The 16315-nt window shown below is 39.3% G+C and overlaps 1 protein-coding gene across 17 annotated transcripts in view; it reads right to left on the bottom strand.

Annotated features, from left to right (window-relative positions):
• ANKS1B (ankyrin repeat and sterile alpha motif domain containing 1B) overlaps positions 1-15912 on the bottom strand; it is a 1271383-nt gene extending 1255471 nt beyond the window's left edge. For 9 of the 17 annotated variants that reach the window (XM_039471671.2, XM_003929595.4, XM_010340190.3 and 6 more), the window contains exon 1: positions 15060-15681. In XM_039471671.2, coding sequence (XP_039327605.2) covers positions 15060-15193 — 134 coding nt within the window. In that variant the 5' untranslated portion in view covers positions 15194-15681. Of the gene's footprint in view, positions 1-15059 lie in introns of all 17 variants that reach the window. The other 8 variants (XM_074402366.1, XM_074402367.1, XM_010340194.3 and 5 more) reach the window with 5 other exon arrangements.
• Between the last annotated feature and the right edge of the window lie 403 nt (positions 15913-16315).

The following is a 16315-nucleotide window of genomic DNA, read 5'->3' as shown; positions in this document are numbered from 1 at the left end:
ATCACGAGGTCGAGAGATCGAGACCATCCTGGTCAACATGGTGAAACCCCGTCTCTACTAAAAATACAAAAAATTAGCTGGGCATGGTGGCACGTGCCTGTAATCCCAGCTACTCAGGAGGCTGAGGCAGGAGAATTGCCTGAACCCAGGAGGCGGAGGTTGCGGTGAGCCGAGATCGCGCCATTGCACTCCAGCCTGGGTAACAAGAGCGAAACTCCGCCTCAAAAAAAAAAAAAAAAAAAAAAAAAAAGAAAAGAAAATAACTGACAAGAGCATATTTTTGAAATGTCTTTAGGTGATTTACTTTACCACTCAATTCAGTTTACTGTTCATGTGCTATCAAAAAACAAATTTAAAGCAAAATAATGTCAATAACATGAAACTGATAAGCACACACAAAAAATTGAGAACTATGTAGGAACTGAAATGTATTACTATATAATTTTGTAGAAAATGTACTTTCTATTTACATGCTGGAAATACATTGGTATATTCATATTTTAACATAGGATATGCATTGATCCCTATGGAACTAGGAAGCAATACAGCACAATTGAAAGATATCTGGGATCAGAAATACCTAAATTCGATTCTTGAATCTGCATGAGTGCTGATTATAAAACTGCTAGCTTTGTTAACTTTGGGCAAGTGACCCAATTTTTCTGACTTTTTAATCCATAAATAAAAATTGGATTAATAATAATGACATTGTAAGACTTGTAAAGACGGAAGAATATAACTTTACGTAAAAAGGGTGGTCTGTGTGATGTTCATAACATTACTACTACTAACAATAATGTCAAAAATCATCCAAGTATCTATTATTAAGAAAGTATTAAGCAACAACAGTATATACACCAAATTTGCAGTTCTCAAACTTTAGTGCACATAGAATGTTCTATGGGGTTTGTAAAATGCATATTCCCAGGCCTTACACTTAGAAATTCTTATACTCAGAATACTCAGAAATCCTGGAGTGGAATCAGGAAATAATATGTTTAACAAACAACCATAGGTGCTTCTGATGGAGGAGATCTATGAAAAGTATGTGGTAGATGGAATACGATGATGCCACTAAAAATAATTATGAAGACTTTAGAATAACATTGAAAAAGTTTATGATATACCCTTAAGTGAAAAATTCAAGATACAAACTTGAATGCTTTATCTGAAAACTACATTAACATGCTTAAGAAAAACGTTTTTAGCAATAGGATTAATGGTAATTTTTGATCTTTCACTCAAATTTTTGAAACAGTCATGCCATTATTATAAATGAATGACTAATACATTAAAAATTGAAGAAAAAAACTAATAGATCCTCATGGCCTTCAGGATTAAGCTCAAACTCCTTAGGACAGCACACAAGCTTCTTCCATCTCCAGACTTGCTCTTGTCCATGCTCCATACCAAACTACTTATAATACCCAAAGTTATATTCTACATTTTCACACACTACTATTGAATGTACTGTTCCTTCTGCCTGAAATGCCCTCTCTTCAACTTGTCTGGAAAACTCCTACTCATCCCACAAGATTCAAGCACTAACTCCTCTCTGCAGTTTCCCCTGAATACTCCTCCAAGTCAAATTCTGGGTACCTCCTTCTTGCTCCTTGTAGTATTCCTACAGCATTGTCTGATATTTTCCATTGCTTCATATATCACTCTGTATCTTACCTTTTTGCTGATTGATCTATCCCATTATTCTACAAGTAAATGAGGTAGGTAAAGATGATCTCATTCAGTTTTAGAATCCACAAAGTACTTAGCAAATACTTGTTAAAATAATAAGTGACCCTTTTGTTGTTGTTGTTGTCACTGTTCTTAGTTACTCCTGAGTGCCCTGCTGGTTAGTTGGATAACACTTGGCTCAATAATTAATGACTTATATCTAATATGTACATACATACATAGCATTAAACAAACCCATGAAAAAAATTTTAAGAAATAGTTTAACTACTGTTTGTAATTCTTCACGTTCTCTGATTATGTCTTCAAAGTTTCTATAAACCTTCAGGATGACAGCCCACTCTGGTCAATAGCCAAAGCAGGCCAACAGGAATAACTCTGCTCTGGGCTCCTCGACTGCTGGAGTTTACCCAGCCAAAGAACGTCCCTGCAGAATTCTTGCTGCTTCCCCCAAACACACTCCCACTCACTGCCATCTCCACACTAGCAGTAAAATATCTATATAAAACAGAGACAATTCTGTAAGTAAATAGAACAGTTTTTTAGTATATTCAAAACACTAGATACTATATTTAGCATATTTGTATAATACATAAAACATCTCAAATGCAGATTACTAACTAGAGGTACCAAACAAGAACCTAAAGTGACTAATAGAAATCAGGCCAAAAAAAAGAAAAATCGATGTGGAAGAATACTAATTGGAATACAGGTATGAAAACTTCAAATGCTTCCCCTGTACTGTATAACATAAGTTTTAGGAATAACCTGGATGCTGAAGCCAACTTGCAACACAAGTTTCTTAAAAAGAAAAGTAGATTTTTAAAAATTTGAATCTCAAGCCACATTAGGCATTAAGGCTGTGATATAACTTTATTCCACATCTCTGTCACCTGTGATTATATAATAAATATGTACAGGAATACTTCATTTTATTGCACACTTCAAAGATACTGTACTTTTTTAAAAATTGAAGATTTATAGGAACCATGTGTCTAACAAGTCTAACAGTACTATTTTTTCAGTGGCATGTGCTCAGGTCATGTCTCTGTGCCACGTTTTGGTAATTCTCATAGTATTTCAAACTGTTTCATTATTTTTGTATCTGTTATAACGATCTGTGAACTGAATAAATGCTGTGTGTGTTCTCACCACTCCACCAACTAACCATTCCATCTCTCTCCCTCTCCTCAGGCCTCCCTATTCCCTCGGATACAACAATATTAAAATTAGGCCAATGAATAACCCTTCACTGACCTATAAGCATTCAAATGAAAGGAGGAGTTACATGTTTCTCACTTTAAACGAAAAGCTAGACATGAATAAACTTAGTGAGGAAAGCATGTTATAAGTTGAGACAGGCTGAAAGCTAGGCCTCTCATGCCTAAGAGCCAAGCTGCAAACGCAAAGGAAAAGTTCATGAAAGAAATGAAAAGTACTACTCCAGTAAACATATGAATGATAAGAAAGCAAAACAGCCTTATTGCTGATATGGAGAAAGCTTGAGTGGTCTGGATAGAAGATCAAAACAGCCAAACAACATTCCCTTAAGGCAAAGCCTAATCCAGAGCAAGGCCCTAACTCTCTTCAATTCTGTCAGAGCTGAGGGAGCTGGGGAAGATGCAGAAGAAAAGTTTGAAGGTAGCAGTTCAGGAGGTTTAAGGATAAAAGCCATCTCCGTAACATAAAATGGCAAGGTGAAGCAATTAAGTGCTGATGGGGAAGCCGCAGCAAGTTATCCAGAAGATATAGCTAAAATAGTTGATAAAGATAACTACAGTAAACAACACAATTTTAATGTAGATCAAACAGCCTCTACTGGAAGATGCCATCTAGGACTTTCATAGCTAAAGAGAAGTCACTGCATAGCTTTAAAGCTTTAAGGGACAGATTCTCTTATTAAGGGTTAATGTAGCTGGTGACTTTTACTTGAAACCAATGCTCATTTACCATTCAAAAAATCCTAGAGTCCTTAAAAATGATGCCAAATATACTCTGCCTGTGCTCTACAAGTGGAACAACAAAGCTTGGATGACAGCACATCTGTTTGTAGCATGGTTTACTGAATATTTTAAGCTCACAGTTGAGACCTACCACTCAAAAAAAAACAAGATTCCTTTCAAAATATCACTGCTCAGTGGTAGTGCAGCTAGTCACACAAGAGCTCTGATGGAAATGTACAAGAGATTAATGCTTCCATGCCTGCTAACACAACATCCATTCTGTAGCCCAGAGATTGAGGAGTAATTCCTTCAAGTCTTATTTAAGAAATATATTTCATAAGGTTATAGATGCCATACCTAGTGGCAGCTATAGAACCACTAAGAACATTTGTGGGCCAGGTGCAGTGGCTCATGCCTGTAATCCCAACAATTTGGGAGGCCAAGGTGGGAATATCACTTAAGCCCAGGAGTTCAAGACCAGTCTGCGCAACATAGGGAAACCCCGTCTCTACAAAATACTTTAAAAATAGCCAGGCATGGTAGCACATGCCTGCGGTGCCAGCTACTTAGGAGGCTGCAAGGGGAGAGTCACTGAGTCTGGGAGGTCAAGGCTACAGTGAGCACAGTGATCATGCCACTGCACTCCAAGCCTGGGGGACAGAGTGAGACGCTATTGCAAATTAATTAATTTGCGATTCATGGGAGGATGTCAACATTAACAGGAGTTTTTGAAGAAGTTGATTCCAACCCTTATGAATGACTTTGAAGGTTTCAGTGGAGGAAGGAACTGCAGATGCGGTGGAAACAGCAAGCAAAATAGAAGTGGAGCCTAAAGACTAGACTGACTGACAACAATCTCACAATAAAATTTGAAAAGATGAGGAGTTGCTTCTTATGGATGAGCAAAGAAAGTGGTTTCATGACTGAAATCTACTCCTGGTGAAGACACTGCTGATGAAGACACAGTGAACATTACTTAAACATTAACAAAGAATTTAGAACATGACATAAATGAACTTAGTTGATAAAGCAGCAGCAGGGCCTGAGAGGAGTGACTCCAGTGACTCCAATTTTGAAAGTTCTACCATGGGTAAAATGCTACCAAACAGCATCCCAGGCTACAGAAACATCTTTTGTGAAAGGAAGAGTCATCAAATGTGAAACTTTATTATTGTCTCATTTAAGAAATTGCCACAGCCATCCCAGCCTCCAGCAACCACCATTCCAATCAGTCAGCAGCCAACATTGAGACCAGACCTTCTACTAGCAAAAGAATTACAACTTTCTGAAGGCTCAAATTATCATTAGCATTTTTAGCAATAAAGTATTTTTTAATTACATATATTGTTTTGTTAGACATAATGCTGTTGCATACTTAACAGAGTACAGGACAATATAAACATAATTTTTATATGCACTGGAAAATTAAAAATTTCATATGGCTCACTTTATTGTAGTGGTATAGAAATGAATCCACAATATGTTTGAGCTATGCCTGTACATCTAAGTAATAACTTCTGATACAGGGAAATAATATATCATATGTTTATATCTAAAATGGGTTTATATAATCCAATAAAAAATTTCTAGGGTCTAAATGAGTAGCAAAAAGAAAAGACTTTTCTATCACCAGCCATATACTCTCTCATTTTTCATGTATCAAGTCAAATCCCTTCCCCTTTGGCCTTTAAGAAGAAAGAATTAGCCAGGCATGGTGGTTCACACCTATAATCCCAGAACTTTGGGAGGTTAAGTCAGAAGGATGGCTTGATCCCAGGAGTTTGAGACCCATCCAGGAGTTCAAGAACAGCCAAGGCTGGAGGATCACTTGAGACTTCAACAACATACCCCAACAAATGGGGTTTCCCTATGTTGCCCAATTGGTCTTGAACTCCTGGCCTCAAGTGATCCTCTTACCTTGGTCTCCCAAAGAGCTGCAATTATGGGCATGAGCCACTGTGCCTGGCCTACAAATTTTCTTAATGGTGTCTAGCATGGCGAATACTTTCCAGAAGGTTTTCAATTTACTTTGCCCAGATCCATCAGAAGAATCACTATGTATGGCAGGAGTCTGAGGAACAGTGAGACCCTGTCCTTACAAAAAAATCAAAAAAATTTGCTGCGCATGGTGGCACATGCTGGTAATCCTAGCTACCTGGGGTCTGAGGCATGAGGATCACTTGAGCCTGGGGGGTGTTGAGGCTGTAGTAAGCTGTGATCATACCACTGCATCCCAGCCTGGGTGACAGAGCAAGAACCTGTCTCAAAAAAAAAAAAAAAAAAAGGGGGGTGGGGGGAGAATTACCCCCTGTATCCAACATTCTCTTACTAACCTGACAAAATTCACTCCATTTGTTCCGCCAGAAGAGCTCGATGGCTTTACTATTTTGGCCTAATGTTTTGTTGCCTCTTTAAATGAAAATACGAAAAGAACTGCCTCTTTCTAAATGCTTTACCAATCAATTACAACTTCACTATTAATTAACTATCAGGTCCCACAAACACTTTTTGGTAGTAGGGTAGAGACAGAAAAGAAAGGGTACTGAATCCATGAGGTTAGAGGAAAAATTAACATTGAGGTATAAGCTTTCCCTTTCCTCTGCAGCCTCACCAGCATCTTTTGTCTTCTGACTTTTAAATAACAGCCATTCTGACTGGTGTGAGATGCTATCTCACTGTGGTTTTGATTTGCATTTCTCCAATAACTAGTGATGCTAAGCATTTTTATGTTTGTTGGCCACTTGTATGTCTTCTTTTGAGAAATGTCTGTTCATGACTTTACTCATTTTTTATTAGGGTTGTTTTTTGCTTGTTGACTAGTTTAAGTTTCCTATAGATTCTGGATATTAGGCCTTTGTCAGATACATAGGTTGTAAATATCTTCTTTTATTCTTTAGGTTGTCTATGAAAGCAGTGTAGAGATTTCTCAATGAACTTAAAATTGCTACCATTCAACACAGCAATCCCACTGCTGTGTATATACCCAAAATCATTCTACCAAAAAGACATGCACTCATGTTTATTGCTGTGCTATGCACAGTAGTAAAGATGTAGAATCAACCTAAGATGTAGAATCAACCTAGATATCCATCAGTGGTAGACTGGACAAAGAAAATGTGGTGCATATACACATGGAATACCATGTAGCCATAAAAAAGAATGAATTCATGTCCAATGCAGCAACACGGATGAAGCTGGAAACCATAATCCTAGGAAAATTAACACAGGAACAGAAGACCAAATACCACATTCTCACTTGTAAGTGGGAGCTAAATATTAAGTATATACGGACATAAATAAGGGAATAATTGACACAGTGGACTAACAGAGGATGGAAAGGGGGTAAGTTAAATACCACCTATTAGGTACTATGCTTACTACCGAGGTGGCGGAATCCATGCTTCAAACCTCAGTGTCATGCAATATTTCCATGTAACTAATCTGCACACATACTTCCTGTATCTAAAATCTGTTGAAATTTTTTTAATATTGAGATAGGCTGGAATCTAGAGATGATGCCAGCTGGCACAAAAACTGGAGCCAGGGTGAACTTGTAGTAATTAGGAAAAAAGGCTTTTTTTTCTGAGATGTGATTGAGGAGGGTTAAAGGGAATGTGGTGTGGGAAATAGAAACAGGAAAAGAAGTTGGCTGTTTATGCTCACATCCATCAATCAAGATTTGATCCTATTTGATCATAGAATGGTAACAAGTCTAAGCAGTTTGTTTCAGTTCACTTAACCAGAAGTAAATAACCACTTCAAATAAAGCTACTCTCATAACACAATAGAATCCAAGTAACTCTACTGCACAGCTTTATCAAAGTTCCAATTTACAACTAGATCCATGAAGACATGTCATTTAAAACAAAAGCACAATTCATAAGAATCAGATTCAGAGATGAACATTCTGGACAATGCAGTAGAAGAAACAGAGTGTGTTAGTCTATTCTGTGTTTCTATAAGAGAGTACCTGAGACTGGGTAATTTACAAACAATGTATGTTTATTTGATTTACATTTCTAGATGCTGGGAAGTAAAAGAGCACAGTACTAGCATCTGCTCAGCATTTGGTGAGGACCTTCTCATTGGATCATCCCATGGCAGAAGGCAGAAGGGCAAGCAAGCATGGGAAACAGAAATTGGGCTGAACTCATTCTCTTGTGAGCAGCCTCTCATAACTAACCCACTCCCACAATAACGGCATTAATCCATTCATACGCGCAGAGTCCCCATTTCAGAGGCCTAACCACCTCTAAAAGGTCCCACATGTTTGCTTTTGTTTTTGTTTTTATTTTAGGTAGGGACTCACTCTGTCACCTAGGCTGGAGTTCAGTGGGATGATCATTGCTTACTGCAGCCTCAAACTCCTGGGCTCAAGCAATCCTCCCCACCCAGCCTCTCAAGTAGCTGGGGCTACAGACATGCAATGCACACCTGACTATTTTCTTTTGTTTTGTTTTTATAGAGACAGGGTCCCACTATGCTTCCCAGGCTATTCTTGAACTACTGGCCTCAAGTGATCCTCCTGCCTCAGCCTCCCAAAGCCTGCAATTACAGGTGTGAGCCACCACGTTTAGACAGATCCCATCTCTTCACACTGCAACAATGACAAATTTCAGCATGAGTTTTGGAGACAACATTCAAATCATAGCACTGTGAAAAACAAAATTTATCCTCTGATCATTTTTTGATCCATCTTCAAAACTCAGTTAAAAGCCTCACTCAGATTTTACACAAACGTAAAATTTATTTGCTATCCTACTGACACCAAAGAAGAAAAGCAGACACTAACAAGAGTTTCTAGATCTGTATTACACAAGAAAATTCAATGAGTTTTCAACTGGCATTGAGCCTCTGCTTGTCTGTATGGCTTACATAACTATGTCCTCACATGCATGAGAAAGAACTGGAAGATAGATGAGTCTTCTTTGTAAATTCCTTTTTCAAATATAAAATATTCTCCCATATCAACATATGATGAGTAATAAAAACTCACTGTATTTTAATTAACTAACATCATTCTGCAATATGTCCAAAATGGAAACTAAAGACACACTAAAATGCATTAAGTGTTAAATATCTTTAGGTTCCATAGAATGAAATTCGTCTTTTCTAACCTTTGTCTGGCATTATAGTGAGCTTCCATTTCTAAATACTCAGAATACTGTTCTATCATAGGCTTCTAATAGAATTTTCCAAAAGTACCTCAAAATTATTTCAGTGTATAACTGAACTAATCAAATTGTTTACTGTCACCTGAAAGGTTAAGTTGCTAAAGTCAGCAGAGGCACAAATAAATATTATATGCTTCTGCTTTAATGTCAGTGAAGACTTGCATCAGCCTTTGTGATCTGTAAGAAATCACTGACTCACACAAGAAACTGTGCAGTGTATAGACAGGTTGAGTAGTAGTCACTGGCTGGTTGTTCTAGTTCACTGCTACACATCATCCTCAGTGTTTTGAAAAGGGAGCTGAAAACCCTGCTCAGTGGAGAAAGAGGTCAATACCAAAATTCACTCTCCTTTCTCCTTACTCCCCATCATGCAGCTGGCACTGTTCACTCTGGCAGATACAGCTCCCTGAACATAATGGTGCAATCACCACTTCAAACATCATTACTATCTAAAATAGATAACCCACTTGCAACTTGACTATTTTTATAGATATAACATTTTCATGGAGCTTAACTGCTCTATTTGTGATTTATTTTATTTAACCAATGCAGTTTCCCTGAAAGTGAGTTTCTTATATCTGAGTTCCAATAACCACAATTGCCCAACTAGTTGTGAAAATTACAGTACTTCCTAGCTGCCTGTTACCTCCTTCTACTCATCACCAAAATGCCATGAGCTGAATCCTAATCTGAAAAATTATAGGCTCTCTGGTTTTTATGTCTTTGGTGACCAGAAGATTATTTTGCCCCACTTCTTGTTGATCTACTTTTTCATATGGGGATCTTAAGAATTGGATTATTTATTTCTGACAAGAATTTACCAAATACAACTTATGTAAAACTCAACTCTTTGAGGCATTAAGAAAATCAAATAAGTTTGAGGCATTAATAAACCTTTATCACTGTATTAAAATACAAATAATTCTCAATCCTAAATACTCAGCAAAAAATATACATATATACATTTTTAGGTGGAAATTGGTTTTGTTTAGAATAAAAGGTAGTTGTGCCAAAGGAAGAGAGGTTTTTTTAAAAGATTTTGCAGCTGTCTCATGAAAGATATGTTAAATAAACTGAAATTTCACATAAAATCTGGAGGGAAAAAAAGGAGGGAGGCAACTCAATATTAGTGCTCTAATGAGCTCAGATTTCTTTTTTTTTTTTTTTTTTTTTGAGACGCAGTTTCACTCTTGTTACCCAGGCTGGAGTGCAATGGCGCAATCTCGGCTCACCGCAACCTCCGCCTCCTGGGTTCAGGCAATTCTCCTGCCTCAGCCTCCTGAGTAGCTGGGATTACAGGCACGTGCCACCATGCCCAGCTAATTTTTTGTATTTTTAGTAGAGACGGGGTTTCACCATGTTGACCAGGATGGTCTCGATCTCTTGACCTCGTGATCCACCCGCCTCGGCCTCCCAAAGTGCTGGGATTACAGGCTTGAGCCACCGCACCCGGCCTTGAGCTCAGATTTCTTCAAGGAGGAAAGAGGGTAGTAAGAGGTATAACTGCAAGCGAACACGAAAGAGAAATATATACTTGTCCAGGAAAAATGCTAATGTCCTTTTTAGCTAAGTTTGAAAAAGAGAAAGAAGGTGTAACAGTTAATTTAACCTTAAGTTCTGACAGAGTTAAAAAAACAACAACAACAACAACACTGTAGGTAGTTGTAGACCACAAGAGAATTTTCTATTACATCTAACAATGCCAAGGATCTAACTCTTCCCAAGTTCTATTTTGCTTCTGTTTTCCCTACTGAGACCATTTTCAAATCAGAAGGGATAAACAAATAATTTCAGGAGATTACTGAAGGTCCAAACAGAGACCATAAGGGACAGTAAGCTGCTTTAAATAGGTATGCATATCTAGACCCAGAAGAATTATATGCAAGAGGGTAGAAGGAATTTTCACCAATACTGGCAATTACCAATGGCTTACTACCAGAAACAAGCCATAACAAAGGAGACTGATTTTGATGGAATTTAAAAGGACAGATCAAAGAAATGCTATAAACTTAAACACAGTGCAAATTTACAAAGGCAGTAGATAAAATACCTCACAATATTCTCACAGGAACAATGGAGATAAATAGCTGATTGTCTATTACGTGGTTTCAATCCTGGTAGAAATATTATGAGTAAAGATTGCTACTTTAAATTTATACTAAACTGAAGAGAGGTTCTTTGGGGATATATCATGGTATGTTGAATTCAGGTTATAGAAAACATCCTTATGAAATCTCTGGATGATACAGAGGAGAGAAGTCAATATGCTGAAAGACAAACTCAGAGTCAAAAAGAAAGAAAAAAGAGTCAAAAAGATCTAGAGAAATTACAAACACAACCTAAAACAAATCAGAAAAAAATGGAATAGGACTAACTCAAGCTCAATCAACAGTTTTAAAAGTACCAGAAAGGGGAATCATGGCTTCACAAGTCATTGAAAAAAAAAAAAAATACAAAGAAATTTTAATTGACTCTATGTTCAATATGAACCAACACCATTTCATGACTCAGAAAATTTTGAACTGTAGGTAGGTCTTTGATAAATAATAAAGAGATAATAATTTCATTGCATCATGTTTTAATAGCTGCTATTTTATGTTAATTACATAATACATATTCATTACAGAACACTAGAAAATGCAAACAATTCCACCACTCAAAGATGAATACTATCTTCATTCTGGTGTCTTATCATTCCAGACTTCTTTATGCACACTATAAATGTTCACATAAACTTATTTTTTTCTTACAAAAATAAGATCATACCATAAATGCTTCTTGTAACTTGTTGTCCTTGGTTTTTTTATTCAGCCATAATATTCTACTCTGGTCAAGAGACATCTACTGAATTTTGTTAATTTCTAGTCACTATATTTTAAGAGAATCATTGCAAAATTTGAGACTATGTAAAGAAAGAAAAAGATAGTCAAAAGTATGAAAACTAAGTTCTCTACATCTATGATCTCTTGCCAAATAAAAGGTTAATGGAGATGACAGTTTTCCCATGAAAAATAAAGATTTATAAGCAAACAATAAAGCTAAATAAATGCACCTGAAGAACTATTCTGGCAGCTGATTTAGACTACTTTATATTGACCCATACAGCCAATCTACTACCAACTGCTGAAAGGCACAGGGAAGTGGATTTTAACTCAATGAAGGGAAAAATTTTTAAATAATTACAGCTGTCAAAAATAAGAATGAATCTCATCATTGGAAGATTTAACAGGGCTGGAATAACTAACAGTTAAGAGATGTTACAAAGAAAATTTCTGCACTAGGTGAGAAGTTGGATCAAAGGTCCCTTTCTATTTGAAGATTCTATGATTGCAATGGAAAATTTACTCCCAGTCCAATATGAAGCAAATCTTTAGTCATTAAGGCCTTAAGGAACAGAGTCAAGCACTTTAGAGCTGCATGAAAAATATAAACCCTAACAATGAACACCTATATGCTAAATGTTTTGCATTCATTACTTTACCCTTCATTTAATCCTTACAACAGTCTTATACGATAGGCACTATTACTATTTCCACTCTTACAGAACAATGAGGCTTAGAGAGGTTTAGAGAGGTTTTTTAATTTAGTCAACGGCATTCTTACTTTTGCTGAAAATTGAAGTGCCACCCAAAGGTATACCTGATTCCCCATTATATAGCTACTGCTCAAAGAACAATTTATTATTATCAGTAGATAACAAGTAATCAGAAGCATCTTCAGAAAAGTTCTTGTCTAGTGAATCCTCAAAGGGCAGTTGTGAGATTTTGTTTAATTAGAAAAAAAATACCAAAATTTTAGGAATTTCAAATTGAAGTATTCTTCATAGCAAAAAAAATGTTCAAATTGAACTGTCAAAACTGGCCATATACCAAAACTGGCCATAAATTTTTGTGAATAAAACAGATTCAATGAATGAGATTTTAAAATGTGGTAAAAACAAATCTGAATCACAAAATTTTAAATCTTTGCCATCATGAATTATGTCACCATGAGCAAGTCCTTAATCTTATCTTTTTAGTCCTTCATCCGTGAAATGAGAATGGACCTCCTAAGGTTGACATAAGAATTGAACGAGATGACACATGTAAGCACTTAGCATAGAGTCTGACACCATTATTACGCAACCCAAGTTATAAAGCAAGTGGGGGAAAAGTGCCAAACATTTCTACAGTTCATTCTAAAACCTTCAGAAATTTCAAAGTATCATTATGTTTGATAGGAAAACCACATTTTCCATTATCCTGCCAATAAATTTCTGATGACAATCATTTTTGAAATACAGTGACAACTAAATAAAATGTGCCTTCTTAGGAATGTCATATTATGCAAATGATCACCCAAAGAATACAATTTCAACTCTCATTTTCTTCAGACACTGTTTATTCAGTATGAGATGGATAAAAGCAAGCTTAAAGGTTACTGGTTTTGTCTGTGATTTTTACAACTTGGTTCGAAGTATTCTAATAAACACATGCTGTTTACTTTTTTATGTCCATTCTTTGTTGTAGAGCTACTATTGCTACCTTTGGCAACAAGAGTAAAAGAGAAAACCTCTCATTCAAGATATACACTGGGGGGTCATGATTTTGATAATTTGGTGTTCACTAACATTAAATACTTGGTATTTTATCCCTAAAACTTGATATCTATTCTTTAAAAAAAAAAAAAAAAATCACAACTGGGAAAGGAGTATTTAAAGGATGTTTGCTTCACTGACAATTATTTTTGTTTTACATGTAACTTAAAACTATAATGAGATAAACTGCTTTTATATAAACTACATGTGACTACAGGCAATTATTAAAGCTGCAATCTGAATGAAACATGCACACACTGTCTACTTGTGTTTGAAAATGAAGATTAACAAGGGAGTACACACAAGTCATCTCTATGACCTATTGAAAAAATGTCCTATAAATATTCATTGTTCTGACATGAACTATCATTCCAATAAAATGTCACTGTCAACGAGTATACAGAATAACATATGGGGCTTTTTTAAATCCCATCAACTACTTTCAACTAAATTTATTTCACTGGAATAGAAGCTTTCCATTTTCCCTGCTAGCTAGTCCTATAATTCATTATGCTGTCTGACCACCACAACCTATGAGAACTTGTGTAAAGAACACAATGTCATCACCCAAAAGTTTGTATTAAGCACCCATCAAAGGTAGCAAGCATGGAAGAGTTTAAAACCAGGAAAATCACTTGGGCTTTTTAAAATTTTTACAAATATAGTTGAATTATCCAAGAGATATTTTAAGGTGAAGATATGAATGACAATTGATAACTCCAAAAATATCCAGGATAAATTGGATAGCCACGATTTCAGAAACTAAATAGTTTCCCTTGAATTTTATCCAGTAAATACTCTCCAGGCTTCCTTCCTCCCAGCTGATTTCGTATGTCCATCAATACAACTTTTAAGTTAATAGTTCCTCAAGTATCCAAATCAACCCCACTATTTACAAGGTACTGCTGAATGAAGACCTTGACAATTTTTTAAATGTCAACTTAGAAAGGTTCTCTAAGCAATACCAGTCTCACCTGCAACATCTTCACATTAAAAGGCCTCTCGTATATTGCATACACTATTCCAATCCCGACCTGGCATCCTTCATCCTGAGCTGTAATAACCAAGTTTCACTCAGCTATGTCCAGGTAACTGAAAGTACTGCTGGGGCTGCCTAACCTGCCTCATCAAGTTTTACACACATCCTGTACTGAAGACATCTCACCAAAAAGAAGGGTCATTCACTTCATTTTGTGGGATCATAACCCAACGCACACCAAATGCCTTCTGCAAGAGAAGGTAGCAGCCACAGAAGGCTGTGGTTTTTGCAGGGTAATTGCATGCACGCAAGAGCTTCTCTGCCAATTTCATTTAACTAGACAAAAAAGGCTGGTTTCAAAGCTGCACATATATGATAAACGTTGATGGAAAACGGGTGGAACGTTGATTTTCTTCAAGCAACACTAGTGCATGTACAAGTTCTGCACCACGGCTCAGAAGAAAAGTAGCTTACTGACGCATTGATGGAAGGCTATTTTAAAATTACTCAAAGAATCTAAGGTATCAATCTGACTGGGAGGCTCATGCCTCCCCTCCATACACGCAGTCTGTTTTCCTGCCTAATTTAAGAATGAATCGCTGGCAGCCACCAGGTGCAATCACCGTGAGGAGGAGGACGTATATCCATCACAATGCATAACGAGGTGTGCCAACCCCGGAGCTGGTGCCCGTCCTTACCTTAGCAGATTAGACAGGGGCAGGGGTCCGGATCCACCGCCCAGGATCCCTCCTTTCCTGCCAGACAGGAGTTTCTCCACCAGAGCCACATTTCCAGTGCGAGCAGCTTCCAGCAGCTCCTGGTCCTTCCCCATAGTCTCTCACCGACTCCCCCACAGAGTCCTTGCCCCCCTCGGGTCCTCCTCCCCACCCACCCCCACTCCCCAAAATCCAGGGCCCTCCTCGCTCCACCCTAAAATAATGCAAGAGCTTCAGCACGGAGCTCCCTGCAGCCCCAGGCAGGGAGCACCACTCTCTCCTCCTCTTCGGGGCGCAGCTTTTACAATGGGGATCAGACCATGTCTTGAAAGAGGGGCTGGCCGAGCTGGGAGCCGCGACGCGCCCCCACAGCCACTCCCCTGAATACCCGAGGCCTCGTTCCCGCGGGTGGGGCGTGAGGGGGTGGGGACTCAGGGGTGCTTTTGAGGAGCGGGAGGCTGGTGGTGAGGACTGAGGTCGGAGGAGGAGGAGGAGGCGGCGGCAGAGACCGTCCTAGCTGGAGCGGGAGAGCAGGGAAACAACCGCGGCGGCGGCGGCAGCCCGCGCGCCCTCGCGCCCGGCCCGGGCTCGCCTCAGCTTCCTCGGCGGTTACGCGGGGGCGGCGTCCGCGGCGGGGAGGAGCGCGGCGGCGGCGAGGAGCGCGGCGGCGGCGGCGGCGGCTCGTGCGCCGTAGCCCGCGCCGAGGCAAGGCGGCGCGGGCGAGCCGCAGCGGGCGCGTGCCGAGGGCGGCGACGGCGGCGAGGCCTGGCGCACGGGGGGCGTGTGCGCGCGGGCAGGTGCGGCCCGCGGTCGGGCCGGGAGTTGGGCGGGCGGCGGGGCGCGGGGGGCGGGGCGGGGCCGGGCCCTCTGAGGCGGGGCTTCGGGCCTGAGGTTCTCCCGGCTCTCGTGGGCGGGGACCCTCCTCCACTCTCCTTGGAAAAGCGTTAACCGTGTGAGGACTGGAGTTCCCCGGGCCGCCTCGGCTCCTCCTCGGCCCGGCGGGCCCCTGGCGACACGCCTCGGGTTTGTCACAACGCCTGAGGTGAATCCTCCATGACAGGGATAGGGAGGCTGGTGACGCGGGGGAGGGGCCCTTTGGCCACCGCTTCCCTCCGAGTCTAGGCAACTTGACCGGCATTTCGCCCTTCGCTTTCCCTCCCGAGGGAGCCTGAGATCTGCCCTTGGTTAGAAGGAAGAGGCTTGGTTCGTCCTAGTTTCTGTGGCACCGGCCACCGAAC

This window comes from Saimiri boliviensis, chromosome 7, assembly GCF_048565385.1.
Source record: "Saimiri boliviensis isolate mSaiBol1 chromosome 7, mSaiBol1.pri, whole genome shotgun sequence".
In the NCBI taxonomy this organism is placed as follows: Eukaryota; Metazoa; Chordata; class Mammalia; order Primates; family Cebidae; genus Saimiri; species Saimiri boliviensis.
The sequence above is the reverse complement of the archived record's forward strand: the minus strand, read 5'-3'. Positions and strand labels throughout refer to the sequence as shown.